The sequence below is a fragment of the Phoenix dactylifera genome, chromosome 10 (genome assembly GCF_051530095.1).
Source record: "Phoenix dactylifera cultivar Ajwa chromosome 10, Ajwa_hap1_PhDact_Kaust_v1.1, whole genome shotgun sequence".
NCBI lineage: Eukaryota > Viridiplantae > Streptophyta > Magnoliopsida > Arecales > Arecaceae > Phoenix > Phoenix dactylifera.
The window spans coordinates 26,848,623-26,869,185 of record NC_143199.1 but is presented as its reverse complement, the minus strand read 5'-3'; the positions used below and the strand labels follow the sequence as shown (position 1 = coordinate 26,869,185).

Below are 20,563 nucleotides of genomic sequence, written 5' to 3'. Positions count from 1 at the left end.
CTTATGCCTCTGGCTCCCCCCGAGGGCCGGAGTCGAACTTGAGAGTTGAGAGTCATGCCTGGCCGTCCATTTTTTGCACAACAGTCACGATTTAGTGGAACTCATCATCACGCGTCTGAATTCTGAAAGTAATAATAATACATTGGACGGGAAAAAATGTGTATCGGCACAGTATTTGCCGATATCAAAAGGTTTGCATTTCTATATACATATATATATTTTTTTTTTGATATAGCGGCTGCTTATCCTAGTCGAACATGAGTATATCTAATAAAATCAGAAAAACGTATATGATGGAGAGGAAAATGAATAGACTCGTAATTCTTCTAGAGGATCTCTTTCGAATGATGTGCAGCATAGGAAGTGATCTAGTTCGCCGCACTATGCACCTCTCGATAGACGTGAGAGGCCCGAAAGGAGCCAAATTTTCTCGCGAGCCCACGTATGTTCCGACGTAGTAGGTGCCGGTTATCGCAGTCGTGCTAGTCTCGAATCCACTTGATCACTATAGCCGAGTCTCCTTTCTGATAGATACTGTCTGTACCTAGAATCAACTTCGCATAAGTGATGCCCTCCCATGTCGCTCTCAACTCTGCTCCGAATACCGACTCATCGGAAATGCATCACCCCCAAAGGTTTCCATTTCGCACGTCATACTATGCTACACAGCAGTATGATTGGTTACACTACAAACATCATAGGTTTAATCCATTCTTGGGTTTTTTTCTTAAATGAGATGATGTAAGAAAAGAGACAAATGGCACAAGCTTTAGCCCATCATTTGGTAGCAGGTATATGGGCTCTACCCTGTCATATAAAAAGAACAATGCATAGGGTACCCCACAATTCAGCTCGATGCTGCTTAACTTTCATTCCCCATAGACCCATGAAGACATGAAAGCTAGCATCTATTGTAAAATCAAATGGCTTTCTTATTTTTGGATATTACATATGCTTGCGTGTCAAATGAATCATGTTTGTGCTTGAGCAGCAAGCTTAGAACCAGCTTTGTAGTTTTGAGATGCATGTGACATAGGTTCATATGGTTATCTTGGTGTTATTGTATCATTTGCTGCTTCATGCAGTTACCATCTTGGTATTATATGAAAGCAAGTATGTCTGATGCTCATCTTATCATCTGATGATGCGATGCAATTATCGGCTTCTGATCCTGCATCTAGCTCCATGAAAAATAACTTTTGGATTGACTTTGTTGTGCATCAGACATTCAAATGGTTCTACCCAATGTGGGATATAACTGTGTTGCAAACCTTGACCAATATATGACCCTATCAAATAATTTAATCCAATCTAATACAACTCAATGCCTTTTAGCCTGAAATTATTGTTTCGAAAATAAGAGAATCAGGGAGCAAAACCTTTTCTCTGCATTTGCTGTATTTCTTTCTTTTTTTTTCACTTTTTTTTTCTTTTCTTTTTTTCTCATCTGTTTCAATCCGCTGTCGGTATAACTCGATGTGTCCCATGATTATTTTTTTTAATATACTGATTGCTTACGCTGACTTCGCATGAGTCGATTCAACTCTTAGGCGACTGTGGAAGTCGTCTGGGCCTCGGCCTCCCAGTGCAATATAACTATTATTTTTATAGCTAAAATGCTTATCTAAGCTTAAACCTTTGTCAGCCATCACACCCATCTCTAGCATCCCAACCAATCCAGACCGCATATCCAACCATCCCAATAAATGACTCCCCATCTGACGGCTCAGATCTAATCACCCTCTCATCTCCAAAACCCCGTTCAAAACCCTAATTAATCCCCCTCACCTCGGTCATTTATACGGACCGCGATCTCCGTCGTTCCTTCCTTCCAACCTCCGAGAGAGAAAGTGATCGTCGGGGAGCGGCGGCGGCGGAGATGAAGACGATCTTGGCGTCGGAGACGATGGACATCCCGGAGGGGGTGAAGGTCCGGGTAAAGGCGAAGGTGATCGAGGTCGAGGGACCCCGGGGTAAGCTCACCCGCAACTTCAAGCACCTCAACCTCGACTTCCAGCTCACCGAAGGCGGCCGGAAGCTCAAGGTCGACGCCTGGTTCGGCTCGCGGAAGACGACGGCGGCCATCCGCACCGCTATCAGCCACGTCCAGAACCTCATCAGCGGCGTCACCAAGGGCTTCCGCTACAAGATGCGCTTCGTCTACGCCCACTTCCCCATCAACGCCTCTATCACCAACAACAGCACCAGCATCGAGATCCGCAACTTCCTCGGCGAGAAGAAGGTCAGATCACTTCTCTTTCGGTCGTTTTCTTGCTAAAAATTGGATTTTTATTTGATTTGTTTATTAGTTCGTGTTGATCTCGTGGTGGATCGGTTTGTTATGTTCCGATGTTTGTCTATTAGGGTTTTTTGAAATATTTGATGATTGGATCGCGGTAAAAATGGGGCTCATTTGGGTTTATTTTGATTTCGTTCCCTTCTTTTTCTGGTGGTGGTGGTGGGGGGATCATCATTGTATCTTTGATTGATGCAACATTGGGTCGATTTAAGTTTGGGTGTTGGGGTTTTTGGTATACTTAGTGATGGATCATTGTGGGAAACGGGTTGAGATCGATTTATGTTTTCTGAGATTAAAGTTGATTTTTAAGTCCATCATGCGGCGGTGTTTGTTTTTTAAGTTGACGTGGTGATTCACTTTGTGTAACTTCCAATGCGGAGATGGCTTCTCTGTGTGTCTTATTTTGGTTGGAGTTATAACATATTTTTTGATTTACATGACATATTAACCTGCTTAAGTTTTAATTTTTAGAGTTTTTCTGAAGTTTTGTGATGAAATCCCTTGAGCGATTGACTGTGGGAGTGTGGTTTCTAAAAATATTTCGGTAATTTTCCTATTTATACGTATGAATCATATGCATGTTGATACATGCAAACACATGCATTCAAACAAGATGCGACTTGATTTTCTTGACAATCTTGACTGATTTATCTCAGTTTGAATTACTGTTGATTTTTTAACTTATATATGCCAGTATTTTCTTGATGCATTTCTTTCTATAAATAAAGCAATGCTAATTTGAAGTAAGATAGATTGTGTGACAACAGATTGAACTTCCAAAGAAAAATCATTTTGCATTAGAAAATTGTGAAATTAACTTGGAAACAATAGAGTATATTCTTGGGCAACGTAGATGACTAAATAACATTAGTGATCGAATGCATGCATGTGGGTTGGTGTATGGCCGCATATGTATGGGTGTCTATGCATGTGTCTATTGTATACTCAATAGTTTCTTAATTATGAGTTTTATGTAAATTGTATAAATTAAAATTTTTCTTGAAACTGTGCTTAACTATTTATCATTATTTGTATTAAATGTTCACTGCATAGCACTTGAAGAACTTATAAATGTTGGCCTATTGAAAATAGCAGAATATCAAGCACTATAGATGTATAGATGATACATGAATGAAAAGATTATTAAGTTTCTTTTAACTATGCTAACTGCATGGACACTAGGATCTTTTTCTGGACTATAACCTAGGGCCACTGCTTGGATATCTTGCCATTTTGATAATTTGCAAATGCAACATAGTTGATAATTTGCAGTCACCAATACACTTATAGTTTCTTGGTGGTAAGATTTTTGCTTTTGGATCTGCTTTTCAACTTGATTGACAGATTTTGCTTTGCAGACATGTTGTGGCCATGAAAATTAGGATAATCATGGCAAAGGAAAATAAACATGCTTTTGATTTATATTGTAGAAAACATCAAAAGCTGATTGAAGCAATATGTTACTTGTCACTTTATGCTACAGCTCTTTTATAAGTTGAACCTCATTGGGATCCCATGGCTGTTTATCCTCTCTTTCCACAAACCCTGTACCAGTAATGGTACCATGGCGTAGCATATACCATAGCTGTACCTGTTGGTTTCATCATTTTGTGAGGGCATGCCAATAGATATATATATTACATCATTAGCTATGCTTTTTATGTCCATAAATCAGTATGTATGTATTCTTAGGGATCGTACAAAGCATGCATATGCACATGTTAACTTGTGTTTGTCTATGTATCTGTATTTGTATTTATGCCCGTATAAGTGTCCATATATCTGCATATGCGTGTTCAACTATGTTATTCTTGGTGACCACATAAAGCGTGTATGAACAGATGCAAACTTTTAGTTGTGTATGTATGCATACATGTATTTATGCATCTATGTCCCCATTCATGTGAGCATCACTTTTGTATACTTTCCAACTACTATATAATTTATTACTTTGAATTTTCATAACAGGTCTATGCGCACAGCTTATAAATATATAAGAGTAATTACAACGAAAATCTGAAGCACTTACAAAGATAATGTGTAAATTCCAATGCTTAACTTATTGCTGGCAAGTTTTTCTCATACTCTTTTCACCTCCCTTTCCAGTGTTACCCTCTTCAGTTTCCTTTGTAAATTCATATATTCTTAAACTCTTATGTTTCAGCTTATGCTGTGGTAATAACTTTAAAATGGTTACACATTTGCTTGCAATTCATGCTGAAATATATAAGAGTAATTACAAAGAAAATCTGAAGTACTTATAAAGATAATGTGTAAATTCCAATGTTTAGCTTATTGCTGGCAAGTTTTTCTCATACTCTTTTTACCTCCCTTTCCAATGTTATCCTCTTCAGTTTCCTTTGCAAATTCATATATTCTTAGACTTTTATGTTTCAGCTTATGCTGTGGTAATAACTTTAAAATGGTTACACATTTGCTTGCAATTCATGCTTGAGTTCGTGCTGGCGAACTTACCTGAGCCTTGGTTTATTCTTGGAAGGGAAACTGGATACCATATCTTTATTCTGTCATCACCAGAGTATTGTAGTGGGCAGAAAATAATCAACTGCTTTATGCCTTAGCTAAACTAAACCATATATTGTTATTTAACCCTCACAGGTGCGGAAAGTGGATATGCTTGAAGGGGTGACAATTGTTCGGTCTGAGAAAGTCAAGGATGAGCTCGTTCTTGACGGTAATGATATTGAACTTGTTTCCCGGTCTGCTGCCCTGATCAACCAGGTCAGCACCTAAATCTCTGCTAAATTTGGGAATGAATTTAATGCATATGCTTTTATCTTGCAGTGTGTACATTTAGAAAACTAACACCATATCTCATGTTTTTTGTTCGAACAGAAATGCCATGTAAAAAACAAGGATATCAGAAAGTTTTTGGATGGAATCTACGTTAGTGACAAAGGAACGATGGTTGAAGAATAGTAGGTGAGGGGTTGAGTCAATCTTGTAGATGTCCTAGGTTTGTTAAAGAGAGGTCGTGCTAAAATATTTTTATAGCATGCTACATGTAATGGTAGAGGTTGGGCATGGAAGCTAGATTTCGAGATTTTCCTTTATTTTGAATGATTTGAATCTCTCCTTCTTTTGTACTGATGAGTTGGAACTTGGAACTATGTTAATTCTTCCTTGTTCAAGATGTTTAGGTTGTTTGAGTTTATATTTTTTTGATTAAGATCCTTCGAAAATCCCCCTTAGCTATTGGTCATCTTGTCAGCATGATAGCTTGCAGATTGGACTATTAAATTAGTACCCTGTAGGATGGCTTGATTGATGACAAATTGGTGTAATGCCTTGAGAGCTTGTCGACGAATGTGCTGCCTGATGTTCTACAGATGACATCATTATTTTCTTGTTTACTTTATTTAATTGCCATGTATTTAGATAATTGGCAGCTAAATTGAAACTAATTATCTTTGTATATTATTGTTGTACTTGAAAATTTTAAGTTCTTAGATCTAGGTGGATAAATGTTAGTAACTCTCGTTTCTCAATGGATGAAAAATTCCATTGCAAATATCACTGCATCAAAGCACCTGAACAGATGCTTGTCATTGTCATAGTTTAATATGTAGGCAATGAACGGTTAGCATTAGACATGCAGAAACTCTTGATGAACAATTGGACATGCATATCTTGATGAAGAAAGACAATTCCTACCGCAAGTACCATGTATGTGGAATTTATCTTTACTGATATAAATCAATGTATCTCAAGATATCAGCCGATAGGATGTCAATATATCGACTCGAGATATTCTAATCTCTCTATGAATTTTTTTTAATGATTAAATAGTAAGATTGTTTTTTGTTAAATGGCATATAATCTTGTTTCTATTGATCTATTGATATTCTGATATCTTAGTTCCATTAAAAGAGATGAGATATTGGCTTCCCTCTTGTTATAAGTTCCTGACTTATATCATCTTGTCTGAGATCAACTGAAATTTTGGTATCGGTCGCCCACCGAGACCCGAAAATAATACCCCTCATTAGACATGAATTTTGAGTCTCACTAGATAGATCAGTCATGGTCCATCAAGTCAGCTCTGGAGTAGGTTCGAAATTTGAATCATGCCAAAGGGGCTACATAGCAATTTAGTTTAGGTTTAATTCTTTGTTGGGGGAGACTTGTGTTCTAATATCTCAACTTGAGGACGCGGGATAGAGTTGTGATTTGGGAATTGGGATGCTACTATCCCTTGGAAATAAATAAGGTTGGGTAAGTTCATTTGCCAAGACTTAAGAGCAGGGTCTAAGCTAGCCCTAATTGTAGGTTCCGATTGGCTTGTTTGTAGATTACAAACTGTTGCTGGGGGTCCAAACCGAGAAAGTTCCCCCGTAACACAAACTGGTTCATGAAAATAGCAGATAGAAATTTTATTGGATATGCAACTCTAGCTCACAACATATTCGGTAGACTAGTTTTAAATGGGAAAAGAATCATGCTTATATATATTTTTGGTCCCAAACTCTTCCATGTACTTGAGTTTATAAGATTGTCGGGGATCCATGGCCATGGAAAATTTTTCTTTCCAGTATAAGATTGTCATGTAAATTGGTTGTGGAGGATCCATTGCCATACCAAATAACAGAAGTCCTTTTTGGAGAATTGTGTGTGGAATAGGAGCACTGTTAAATGGTGCCAAAGTGAATTTTTTTTTTTTTTTGAGCTTTAAAGTTGCCAAGATAAAACGGTGGTGGATGGCTTCATCCTTACAATGTTTCTGAAATGCAGACAATTAGCATTGATTTCAAAGCTTTTTGAAAAAGGTGACGAGGCACATTCATGCACCAGCTTGCCGAATTTTCTTTGATGCTACTATAATCATCCTATCCACACTCTACCATGCTCTTTATTGGACGATATCCCTGATTAGGCGAACGCGTGACGCATGGATCTATTTTTGGTGATTTACCTATTTGGTGTCTGATGATTTTGGTGATTGTAATCAATGGGATTGTTTTTCCTTTTACTTTGGCAACAGAATAGGAATTGTTTCCTTAATTTATGGGAGCCGTTCCTTCTCCCTCTTCTCCTACTTTTGCCTATAAGAGAGAGGAGAGCTATAGCCTTGATAAGAAGAAAATAAATGGTGTGAGGGATTTCTACTATGGATGTAGGCTTACTACAGCCGAACCACATTATATCTTGGTCTCTACTCTTTCTCTCTTCCTCCTCTTTTCCATTACAATCTTCTTTAGATTTTAACATGGTATCAGAGCATTGATATCACACCCATCTAGTATCATGGCGGATTTCAACAGCAATACCAACTCGCTTTTTAGCGGTATCACCACGAGTTGTGATTCGGCTTATGTTCTCTATCCTTCTGACAATCCTGGTATTTCTCTCGTCACACAGAGTCTCACTGGAGACAACTATGCTACCTGGTGTCGGGCCATGCGCATGGCCCTCATGGCCAAAAACAAATTTGGTTTCGTCGATGGAACCATCAGGAAGCTTGATTCATTCGATGCTAAAGCCTCATAGTGGGAGCAATGCAACCGAATGGTATACTCCTGGATCCTGAATTCGGTGCATCATGACATCGCCAATAGCGTGATGTATGCTGAGAAAGCCAGCGAGGTATGGAGTGAACTCAAGGACCGTTTCTCCCAACAAAACGCTCCTCGTATATTCCAACTCTCTCGGGCTATCGCTACTCATCAACAAGGTACTTCTCCCATTGCTACTTATTTTACTGGCCTAAAGGCATTATGGGATGAACTATCTTCCTATAGCACTATTCCATCTTGCACCTGCGGTTCCTCAAAGGAACTCACAGCTATTCAACAACGAGAAATGGTGATGCAATTTCTTATGGGCTTAAATGAAAGCTACAATGCCATATGTAGTCAAATCCTCTTGATGGATCCTCTTCCCACTGTTAGCCGTGCATATTTCCTGTTACTTCAGGAGGAACGGCACCGCAATTTGCATTTGGTTACTTCTTCTACTGATGTTGCTGCACTTTCTGTTAGTCGTCCTCCTATTTCACAAAAACGTATCTTGTATTGTGATCATTGCAAGAGGACCAATCATACGATTGATCGATGTTTTCTTCTCCATGGATTTTCCAATAAAAATAATGGGCATCAACAGCAAGGGAGGAACAAATCGTTTCCTTCCAATCAGCGCAGCCAGCAAGCTTCTGCTTCTTTGGACACTACCACTAAAGGCCACGCTCATGGGGAGCCCTTCACTCCAAATTAGTATAAGCAGTTGATGGCCCTTCTCTCTACCATGGCTCCTACTACTTCATCTAACCCAGTAACCAATGTTTCTGGTAATATCTCTTGTCTCTCTGCTTCGATTTCTTCATATTGGATTATTGATACAGGGGCTACACACCACATGGCTTGCTCCAAGTCCTCCTTTGTCACGCTAACACCACAATCTACCATTGCTCCTGTCACTTTACCAAATGGTCAGACTGCAGATATCTCTTTTACAGGAACTGTTATTTTGCCTAATGGGCTTCGCCTAGATGATGTTCTTTATATCCCTTCCTTTAATCTAAATTTACTTTCTATTTCTCATCTCACACGTACTTTTCCTTGCCTTGCAATTTTTCATCCTGATCATTGTCATATTCAGGACCTTCAATCGAAGAGAACGATTGGAGTGGGTAGACTACATGGAGGACTTTATATCCTGGATTTACCACTTGCACATCTTGCTTCTCCCACACCGCCCAGCACCTTCGACCGTTGGCATTGGCGTCTCGGACACCCTTCTCTTCAGCGTCTACGGCTTTTATCTAAATCTATTCCTGATATTTCTTTTTCTAAGAATTGTATTTGCGACATTTGTCCTTTAGCCAAACAAACTAGATTACCTTTTCCTTCTAGTTCTATTTCTACTACTCATGTTTTTAGTTTACTTCATTGTGATATTTGGGGTAGTTATCAAACCGCTTCCCTCTCAGGTGCACATTATTTTTTAACCATTGTTGATGATTTTTCTCGTGCTACATGGGTATTTTTAATGCGCCATAAATATGAAACTCAGTCTCTTCTCCGCCACTTTCTTTCCTTTGTCAAAACACAATTTCATACTTGTGTTCAAACCCTTCGCACTGATAATGGCCAGGAATTTCTCGCCAATGACCTTCAACAATTTTTTAAGGAATATGGGCTTGTCCACCAACGCACTTGTGTTCACACTAGCCAACAAAATGGTGTTGTAGAACGCAAGCATCGCCACGTACTTGAGGTGGCACGGGCACTTCGTTTTCAAGCCCATCTACCTCTTTCTTTCTGGGGCGATTGCGTTCTTACTGCCACATATCTGATAAACAAAATTCCTACTCCTCTATTATTTGGAAAAAGCCCCTATGAGATTCTTTTTGGCTCGCCCCCCTCCTACAGTCATTTGCGTGTCTTCGGGTGTCTCTGTTATGGTCGAAATTCCCAAATCTCTCATAAGTTTGATACTCGATCCCGGCCTGGCTTCTTTATTGGTTATCCTCTCGGGCAAAAGGGATACCGTATTTATGACTTAGAGTCAAAAAGCATATATGTTAGTCGTGATGTAGTTTTTCACGAACACATTTTTCCTTTTCAGACTCTTGCACCTGAGCATTCCTCTGTCATGCCACGTCCCATTCCTGATGTTTCTGATTCGCCAGTGCCTTCAACATCCACTATTACTGATTCTATTTCAGACCCTATTACAACTCAAGACAATTCTTTCCCTCTGGCTGAACCCACATCCACCCCTGTGGAGTGATTGATCATAACCCTATTTGATTTTGATGAGTTCAAAGCATCTGAGTATATCTCTTGTTTACTAATGAATTCAATTGAGTGTTTCAGTGAAAATCTTGTCTAAAGTGTTTCTAGACTTGGTTCATAATATTTTGGATAAGTTAAGAAGTCAGTTTGAACCAAAGTCTGAGACTCGAGTCGACTCCAGAGTATTACGAGTCGACTCCAAGCGTATCAGAATCACTGGCACGGGCTCGAGTCGACTTCGGATCATTACGAGTCGACTCCGACTGAGAACAGACAGACGAGCAGAAAGCATCAACTCAAAACCTGTCAGCGAGTCGACTCCTGAAGTGCGCGAGTCGACTCCGATGTTTACCGAGTCGACTCCGGAGTAGTATGAGTCGACTCCAAGGAGTTACAGACAGAAAAGTCAGAGAGCGATTTTCGACCCTAAGATTCGAGTCGACTCCTGTGGAACGCGAGTCGACTCCGATGGTTGGTAGGTCGACTCCAAAGAAAGCGAGAGTCGACTCTCAGTGGTTCACAAGGCAAAAGTCAGAGAGCAGTTTTCGGACTCTGAGATTCGAGTCGACTCCCGCAATGCGCAAGTCGACTCCGAGACAGCGCGACCCCAAAAAGACAGAAGACCGATTTACTGTCTCTGAGAGCCGAGTCGACTCCCAGACAGCTCGAGTCGACTCCCAGACAGCTCGAGTCGACTCCAAGGCAGCGCTACACCAAAAAGGCAGAAGCCTATGTTTCGGAAATTGAGAGCCGAGTCGACTCCGGGGAAGTTCGAGTCGACTCCAAGACTGGACGAGCCAAAAGACAGAAGATCGGGAGTTCGGGCTCTGAGCGCCGAGTCGACTCCCAGGATTGTCGAGTCGACTCGAGTGGGCCAAGTTGAAAATTAGCTCCATGGATTTCATGAGATGAGCCGACTCCGAAAATGCCAAGTCAGCTCCAGAAGTTGGCGAGTCTACTCCGGGTCAAGACGAGTCGACTCCCAGTCGAAGAGGCTACTTTAATTCAAATCCGGAACAGTTGCCGAGTCGACTCTAGAAAAGCATGAGTCGACTCCCGCTACAGCCGAGTCGACTCCTGATCGCGCGAGTCGACTCCGACCCCCAACGGACATATTGTCAGGTTGTGCAGAGTGTGCAGAACGGGCAGAAAAAGGTGTCTAACGGCTAGTTTCCGTGGGGGATGGCTTAAATAGCCACAGAGGACTGTAGCAAGGTAGAGACGCACCATTCCATTAAAAGTAATCAAGCATTCATTCTCTGCAAGTGGTTTTTCAACGAAAAGAGGGAAGAGCGCCATAACTCCATCCAACTACCTCTTCCCAAACATTGAAAGAGATCTCCTCCTGCATTCAAGTCGGCCAGACATTCAAGAGGAGACCCGAAGTTCAAGAAGCCCTACTCTACTCCAACTCAAACGTGTTTGAGGGCTCTTAACTTCTCTCTAGTTTATATTGTTATTTATCTGCTTTTGAAAAGCTCTGTTTTTCTGTTTGTTGTCATTATTTCCATCTTGTCTTTGCTTGGTTCAATCGGGGGATTAAATCAAGGGTGTAGAGGTTGGTTGGTGAGCCGAGTGTAAAACCAACGAGTAAGGGTTCGATTGTGATCCCGGAAAAACAATCGGGGTGGTTCTAGTCGGTGAGCCAGGAAAAACCGACCGAGTTCGTTGTGAGCTCGTAAAACAACAAGTTTGGTTGTGAGCTTGTAAAACAACCGGCTGTAATCCAAGGGGTTATAGTGAATTCCCAAGTGAGACTTGGGGAGTGGACGTAGGAGCAAGGGTTAGCTCCGAACCACTATAAAAGCCTTGTGTTTGTGATTGTTTGTCTCTTTCTTTTACTCTCATTTCATTCACAGCACATAGCAATTAATTAATCATCTTGGTAAAGCATTAATTAGTCATCCACAACGTTTTAATTGCAAAATTATTTTAAAACCCAATTCACCCCCCCTCTTGGGTTGTCTATCTGGACAACAAGTGGTATCAGAGCCTAAACTCTTCTACCCTTAGAGTAAAAGATCAAAATGACAACCCCATTTGGATCTTCCCACATTGAGGGTCAGTCCACCCAAAGACCCCCATTCTTTAATGGATCCGACTACTCATATTGGAAGGCTAGGATGAGAATATTCATCCAAGCCCAAGACTATGAGATGTGGACCATTGTAGTAAATGGACCATACATCCCATCCATCTATGTAGAGAGTGTCACTGTACCTAAACTAGAAAAGGGTTGGGATGAACATGACATGAGAAAGGCACAACTCAATTCTAAAGCAATGAATATGCTTTACTGTGCATTAGATAGGAATGAATTCAATAGAGTCTCTACTTGCAATTCTGCAAAAGAGATTTGGGACAGACTTGAAGTGACCCATGAGGGCACGAATCAAGTTAAAGAATCCAAAATAAATATATTAGTTCATAAGTATGAACTAATTAAGATGGATTCTGATGAGACAATCACTAGCATGTTCACTAGGTTTACTGATATTGTCAATGGCCTAAAAAGCCTTGGCAAAAACTATACTAACAGTGATCTTGTCAGAAAAATTCTTCGCTGTCTACCAAGGTCATGGGAAGCCAAGGTGACGGCAATCCAAGAAGCTAAGGACTTGAACAAGCTTCCACTTGAAGAGCTCCTTGGATCCCTAATGACTCACGAGCTAACAATGAAGCAGCACAGCGAAGAAGAGTCCTCCCATAAAAAAAAGGTAATAGCTCTCAAATCTACATCATCTAACAAAGATTTGTCTTGCAGTAGCAGCAGTGAAGAAGAAGATCATGAGGGAGATGATGATGAGGCTCTTCTTGTGCGCAAGTTCAGAAAATTCATCAACCACAAGAAGTCCTATCATCAAAGGAGAGGCCCCTCAAATTCCTATCGCAAGGATAAAGGTAAGGAAAGAGAAAATGAGGGGATTGGGTGTTATGAGTGCAAGAAGCCGGGGCACATCAGAGCTGAGTGTCCCTTACTAAAGAAGGGCAGCAAGTACAAGAAGAAGAAAGCCCTTGTCACCACCTTATCGGACTCCGACGCATCATCTTCATCATTGGATGAGGAACAAGAAGAAAAGGCCAATTTCTGTTTCATGGCCAATGAAAATGAGGAGTGTCTTGCAGCCAAGGTCAACAAAAATTGCTGGTACTTGGATAGTGGCTGTTCAAGACACATGACGGGTGACAAGGATCAATTCTTCACCCTTGAAGCTAAGAAGGGAGGTGCTGTGACTTTTGGAGACAACAACCAAGGTCACATCATTGGTATAGGTAAAGTACAAATTACCCTTCTACTTTTATTGATAATGTTAGATATGTTGACGGTCTTAAGCATAATTTATTAAGCATTAGTCAATTATGTGATAAAGGTTATGATGTTATGTTTAAACCATCACTATGCATCGTAACAAACCCAAATGACAATAGTTTAGTTTTTAAAGGAATAAGACGTGGAAATGTGTATGTTGTAGACCTTGAGGATCTTGCCAAACACAACCTATGCTTAGTTGTTAATGAAACTAAGGACAATGATGCTAGTTGGTTATGGCACCGTAAGTTAGGTCATGCAAGCATGGACACAATATCTAAACTAGTTAAAAGAGATTCGGTGATAGGTTTGCCAAAATTAAAGTTTGAAAAGAATAAAATATGTGAAGCATGTCAATTTGGCAAACAATCAAAGAACTCCTTTAAATCTATAAATTGTGTCTCAACCTCTAGACCTCTAGAACTACTACACATGGACCTATTCGGACCAACTAGAACCACAAGCCTAGGTGGAAATAAATATGGTCTAGTTATTGTAGATGATTATTCTAGATACACTTGGGTCATGTTCTTAGCTCATAAGGATCAAGCTTTTTCAGTTTTCAAGAAATTTCATAAAGAAGTAACCAATGCTAGAGATACTTCAGTAATAGCTATTAGAAGTGACCATGGTACCGAATTCGAAAATCATTTATTTGATGAGTTTTGTAGTAAAAAGGGGATAACACAATTTTTCTGCACCTAGGACACCACAACAAAATGGAGTTGTGGAGAGAAAAAACAGAACTCTAGAGGAAATGGCTAGAACTATGTTATGTGAAAGTAACCTCCCTAAGTACTTTTGGGGAGAAGCCATTAATACTTCTTGTCATATATTAAATAGAGTTTTATTGAGACCTATTATAAAGAAAACACTTTATGAACTTTGGAAAAACAGAAAACCAAAGGTAAACTATTTTCATATCTTTGGATGTAGGTGTTTTGTTCATAATAATGGGAAAGATAATCTAGGAAAATTTGATTCTAAATCTGATGAGGGCATATTCTTAGGGTACTCTACAACTAGTAAAGCATATAGAGTCTTTAATAAAAGAACCCTAGTTATAGAAGAATCCATACATGTTGTCTTCGATGATTCTAGCGATATCTCTTCTAGTAAGAGAGTTAATTTTGATGATGATACGGAAATTCTTGAAGAAAAGATTGACGAGATGATATTACAAGATAACAGTCAAAAATTAATTGAAGATGCATCATCAAGCCAAGAGACTATAGTAGATAATGGGCTAACTAAAGCTTAGAGGTATGCTCACGGGCATCCTAAGGAATTAATTCTAGATGATCCGTCTCAACCTATTAGGACTAGAGCATCCCTTAGGAACTTAAACAATCATCTAGCTTTTGTTTCACATTTTGAGCCTAAACGCATAGAAGAAGCTGAAAAAGATGTAAATTGGATAAATGCAATGCAAGAAGAATTAAACCAATTTACTAGAAACAAAGTATGGAATCTAGTTGAAAGACCTTCTGAATATCCAATTATAGGTACCAAATGGATTTATAAAAATAAACTTGATGAAAATGGAATTGTCATAAGAAATAAGGCTAGACTAGTAGCAAAGGACTATAATCAAGAAGAAGGTATAGATTTTGATGAAACCTTTGCTCCTGTAGCTAGACTTGAGGCTATTAGATTATTATTAGCATATGCATGCTCTAAGGACTTCAAACTATTTCAAATGGATGTAAAAAGTGCATTTTTAAATGGGTATATTAATGAGGAGGTATATGTAGAACAACCTCCTGGTTTTGAAAATCATCAATACCCTAATCATGTTTATAAATTGAACAAAGCACTTTATGGTTTGAAACAAGTACCTAGAGCATGGTATGAAAGACTTAGCAAATTCCTATTAGAACATGAGTTCTCTAGGGGTAATGTAGATACAACACTATTTCTAAAAAAGCAAAACAAAGATATGTTATTAGTGCAGATTTACGTTGATGATATTATTTTCGGTGCTACTAACAATCGCCTCTGCGAAGAATTTGCTGATTTGATGCAGAGTGAATTTGAGATGAGCATGATGGGAGAGCTGAACTACTTCCTCGGGCTTCAAATCAAACAGTCTGAAGGAGGCATCTTCATCAATCAAGCCAAATATATCAAGGAGATGCTTAAAAAATTTGATATGGAGGGGAACAAGTCAATCAGCACCCCCATGAGCTCATCATGCAAATTAGACCAAGATGAATCAGGTAAATCTGTAGATCAGAAACTATATAGAGGTATGATAGGATCTTTATTGTATCTTACTGCAAGTAGACCTGATATCATGTTTAGTGTTTGCATGTGTGCTAGATATCACTCTAATCCTAAGAAATCACATCTAATTGCAGTTAAGAGAATCTTTAAATACATAATAGGAACTAAGAATATAGGTTTATGGTATTCTAAAGAATCTAGCCTAAAATTAATAGGATACACAGATTCAGACTTTGCTGGATGTAAACTTGATAGAAAAAGTACCAGCGGGTCTTGTCAATTTCTAGGAGAAAACTTAATCTCATGGTTTAGCAAGAAACAAAACTCGGTTGCATTATCTACTGCTGAAGCTGAATATGTTGCAGCCGGGAGTTGTTGTGCTCAAATCTTATGGATCAAACAACAATTAGAAGATTATGGCATTAAACAAGATAAAATACCCATTAATTGTGATAATACAAGTGCCATTAATCTAACTAAGAACCAATTCAGCATTCAAGAACTAAACATATTGAGATAAGACATCACTTCATAAGAGATCATGTACTGAATGGTGATGTGACACTACAATTCGTTTGTACTGATGATCAATTAGCTGACATTTTTACAAAACCCCTAAGTGAAGAGAGATTTAGTGTGCTTAGGAGGGGATTAGGAGTGATTGATCCATCCTAGTGGTATTTTCCACTAGATTCATTTGATTTTGATGATTAGATTGTGATTAATATAGAGTTTCGTTTCAATGATCATCAAATCAGATCATAATTTAGTGATTTTCCTCATTCGGCACGAACATAGCATGATTTTTAGGTGCGTGCCAGAGTTCGAGACGACTCGAGCAAGTTTCAGAGTCGGCTCGTAAGGGGGAGTCGACTCGCGCATTTGCGGGAGTCGACTCGAGATCGATGGCAGCAGAGGGGGAGTCAACTCGCATACAGACGGGAGTCGACTCGAGGTTAACAGGCACATAAGGAGAGTCGACTCGCGCCTATTTTGGAGTCGACTCGAGGTCGAGTCGACTCGCGACTCAGAGGAGTCGACTCGCAGTCGGGATCCGACTTTTTAACCCTAACTCCATCGTTTAGAAAACACTTATTTTCACCGCCGCCACTGTTCAAAACCCTAGAGCCGACTCCTAGATCATCTCCGGCCGTCCCTAAGCCTTTTCCCGTCGACCTTTCACCGTCCATTAGCGTTTTACTCCATTCTAGGTCGACCATGCCTCGTAAAACCGTTGTCCCAAGCCGGAAGAGGCCCCAACCCGCAACCGGCACCGAGCGACGTTCCAAGGCTCGGAACGATCCCGCGAGGCCACAACCTCCGGCTCGTTCCCCGCCGAGGGCGGTTCCCTCGAGGCCGTGCGCCGGGAAGGCGGTCTCCACCGGGAGATACGTCAATTTCGACTATCTATCCCGGGAGGGCTTTACGATAGGAGAGAGACTTAGGGCCCAGGGCTTAGAGTATTTCCTCACCTTAGATCTCCCCACATACCATGAACTAGTTAGGGAGTTCTACGGTACCGTCCACAGGGGCGATGGGGGTATAGAGGGCACGATAGCCGGTGTCTCATTATTCATTTCGGAGGATATCATTGCTCAGGTCCTCCATCTTCCCCAAGTTGGGGTGGCACCCGCACACCCTGAGGATAGGACTGAGGCCCTTACGGCCATTCTAGGGCATCCACCCCAGTCCCCCTTGGATGAGGTATCCGCTAGCTCACTTCCAGTTGAGGTGCGGATCCTCCTGAGCATCCTGTCTAGGTCTCTCTTCCCGAAGACTGGGCGCTTCGACTTTGTTTCTGAGAGGGACCTCGCCCTTATGTTCTATATTCTCCAGGACACCCCAGTCAACTTCCCAAAACTTATTTATAGATATCTATGTGAGCCACTAGATAGACCTAGGCTCACCCTCTCCTACGGCATGATGTTCACCCTTTTTTTTAGGGAGGCCGAGATTCCCATTCCTCAGGGGGAACCCTCTCGCGCATTGCGATGGACAGATCGCATGCGTCCGGGGACCCTACACAGGATGGAGTTTCGGAAGGTAGAGGGGACCTGGGTTAGGAAGTCTTCCACCTCCACACATACCACCAGACATTCCCCTAGTCCTGAGCCAGACTCAGATTATCCTGACTTTCCCTCCACTTCTGCTCCTACCACCTCAGCCGGACCCTCCTCCTCAGCTCCTCAGGTCATGGAGGTCTGGATCGCTCCTGAGCAGCTCTGGGAGTTGCGGCAGGAGATTGTCCGAGATCTGCGAGATGATCTACTTCGAGAGCTCCGGGGTTCAGTGCCTGCTCCCACTCCTGCACCTTCGTCAGCGTTGGTCCCTTCCTTGACAGCCGTGACTGAGATGACGGCCCATGTGCGGGAAGAGATTTACAACATCCGGAGCCTGATCCAGGCTCAATTCTCCAGTATGAGTGAGGTCACGGGCATCACTCGGAAGATGCGCGATGACATCCGGAAGGACATGAGCACCACTACTCAGGGGGCCGAGCGCTTGTCGAACGTGCTCATCGACAAGCTGGACGCACTTCAGAAGTCGGTGACCGAGCTCTCCACTACACATAGCAGGGCCACTTCGTCCATTATCTCTCAGCTCGGGCATGTTACAGATGCGATCACCCTCCTCATGGAGCAGAACAGATTGAGAGGAGGAGCCACATCCTCGAGAGGAGGAGCCACATCCTCGAGGAGACCTTAGCTGCTTTTTGCTTTATTTTGACATGTATTCCTTTTTTTTTGCTTTACTTATTGTATTCTCAAATGTATTTACATACACATCAATACAATGAGTAGACATATTCTCTTCAATTGTGTGCACTTTGATCTCTAAGTGATTGTTTGTTCTGCTTACCTCTTTTTTGATATGATGACAAAAAGGGGAAGAAATACTTAACAGATATGTAAATGGAATCAACATAAAAGGAATAATGAGAATTCAAACATAATTTGTTCTTAGTGGATTTGGTACCTCGAGGCTCATTATCTCTCTGTTGGGGCTCCTAATGGAGTAATCTCCAGAATCTATTCAAGGGATATTCGGAGATTAGTTGAATCCAACTCAAGAACAAATTGTCAGATTTTCCCTCTAAAAACCAAAAAATTTCAGTTCAAAAACTTCAATGCATTAAAAGAAAATTCAGAGAATCAAAACAAAGTTGAATGCATATGTTGAGGGGGAGAATCTGAATTTTTAAGAAAGCTAAATCATTAAATATATATAAGCCAAACAATTGATTGCATGATATGAAGGCTTATATAATTCCAAATGAAAGGGGGAGCCTTAACTCCAAAATTTATTGTTTCACACCTTTCAAGATTGGATAAATCAAATAACCAGACACTTGAATTCATTTATGGATTTTATTTCCTTGTTTATTGAGCAATTCACTTTACATATACTCAATGTTTTGTCATCATCAAAAAGGGGGAGATTGTGGAGTGATTGATCATAACCCTATTTGATTTTGATGAGCTCAAAGCATCTGAGTATATCTCTTGTTTACTAATGAATTCAATTGAGTGTTTCAGTGAAAATCTTGTCTAAAGTGTTTCTAGACTTGGTTCATAATATTTTGGATAAGTTAAGAAGTCAGTTTGAACCAAAGTCTGAGACTCGAGTCGACTCCAGAGTATTACGAGTCGACTCCAAGCGTATCAGAATCACTGGCACGGGCTCGAGTCGACTTCGGATCATTACGAGTCGACTCCGACTGAGAACAGACAGACGAGCAGAAAGCATCAACTCAAAACCTGTCAGCGAGTCGACTCCTGAAGTGCGCGAGTCGACTCCGATGTTTACCGAGTCGACTCCGGAGTAGTATGAGTCGACTCCAAGGAGTTACAGACAGAAAAGTCAGAGAGCGATTTTCGACCCTGAGATTCGAGTCGACTCCTGTGGAACGCGAGTCGACTCCGATGGTTGGTAGGTCGACTCCAAAGAAAGCGAGAGTCGACTCTCAGTGGTTCACAAGGCAAAAGTCAGAGAGCAGTTTTCGGACTCTGAGATTCGAGTCGACTCTCGCAATGCGCGAGTCGACTTCGAGACAGCGCGACCCCAAAAAGACAGAAGACCGATTTACTGTCTCTGAGAGCCGAGTCGACTCCCAGACAGCTCGAGTCGACTCCAAGGCAGCGCTACACCAAAAAGGCAGAAGCCTATGTTTCGGAAACTGAGAGCCGAGTCGACTCCGGAGAAGTTCGAGTCGACTCCAAGACTGGACGAGCCAAAAGATAGGAGATCGGGAGTTCGGGCTCTGAGCGCCGAGTCGACTCCCAGGATTGTCGAGTCGACTCGAGTGGGCCAAGTTGAAAATTAGCTCCATGGATTTCATGAGATGAGCCGACTCCGAAAATGCCAAGTCAGCTCCAGAAGTTGGCGAGTCGACTCCGGGTCAAGACGAGTCGACTCCCAGTCGAAGAGGCTACTTTAATTCAAATCCGGAACAGTTGCCGAGTCGACTCTAGAAAAGCATGAGTCGACTCCCGCTACAACCGAGTCGACTCCTGATCGCGCGAGTCGACTCCGACCCCTAACGGACATATTGTCAGGTTGTGCAGAGTGTGCAGAACGGGCAGAAAAAGGTGTCTAACGGCTAGTTTCCGTGGGGGATGGCTTAAATAGCCACAGAGGACTGTAGCAAGGTAGAGACGCACCATTCCATTAAAAGTAATCAAGCATTCATTCTCTGCAAGTGGTTTTTCAACGAAAAGAGGGAAGAGCGCCATAACTCCATCCAACTACCTCTTTCCAAACATTGAAAGAGATCTCCTCCTGCATTCAAGTCGGCCAAACATTCAAGAGGAGACCCGAAGTTCAAGAAGCCCTACTCTACTCCAACTCAAACGTGTTTGAGGGCTCTTAACTTCTCTCTAGTTTATATTATTATTTATCTGCTTTTGAGAAGCTCTGTTTTTCTGTTTGTTGTCATTATTTCCATCTTGTCTTTGCTTGGTTCAATCGGGGGAT

General features: G+C 41.2%; 1 protein-coding gene across 1 annotated transcript; it reads left to right on the top strand.

Moving 5' to 3' along the window:
- Positions 1-1,794: 1,794 nt before the first annotated feature.
- LOC103722567 (large ribosomal subunit protein uL6-like) lies at positions 1,795-5,474 on the top strand. The gene is made up of 3 exons (XM_039115527.3): positions 1,795-2,242; positions 4,919-5,041; positions 5,156-5,474. Exons 1-3 carry the CDS (start codon positions 1,880-1,882, stop codon positions 5,237-5,239), a joined length of 570 nt encoding a protein of 189 aa, XP_038971455.2. The 5' UTR covers positions 1,795-1,879; the 3' UTR covers positions 5,240-5,474.
- The last annotated feature ends 15,089 nt before the right edge of the window (positions 5,475-20,563 follow it).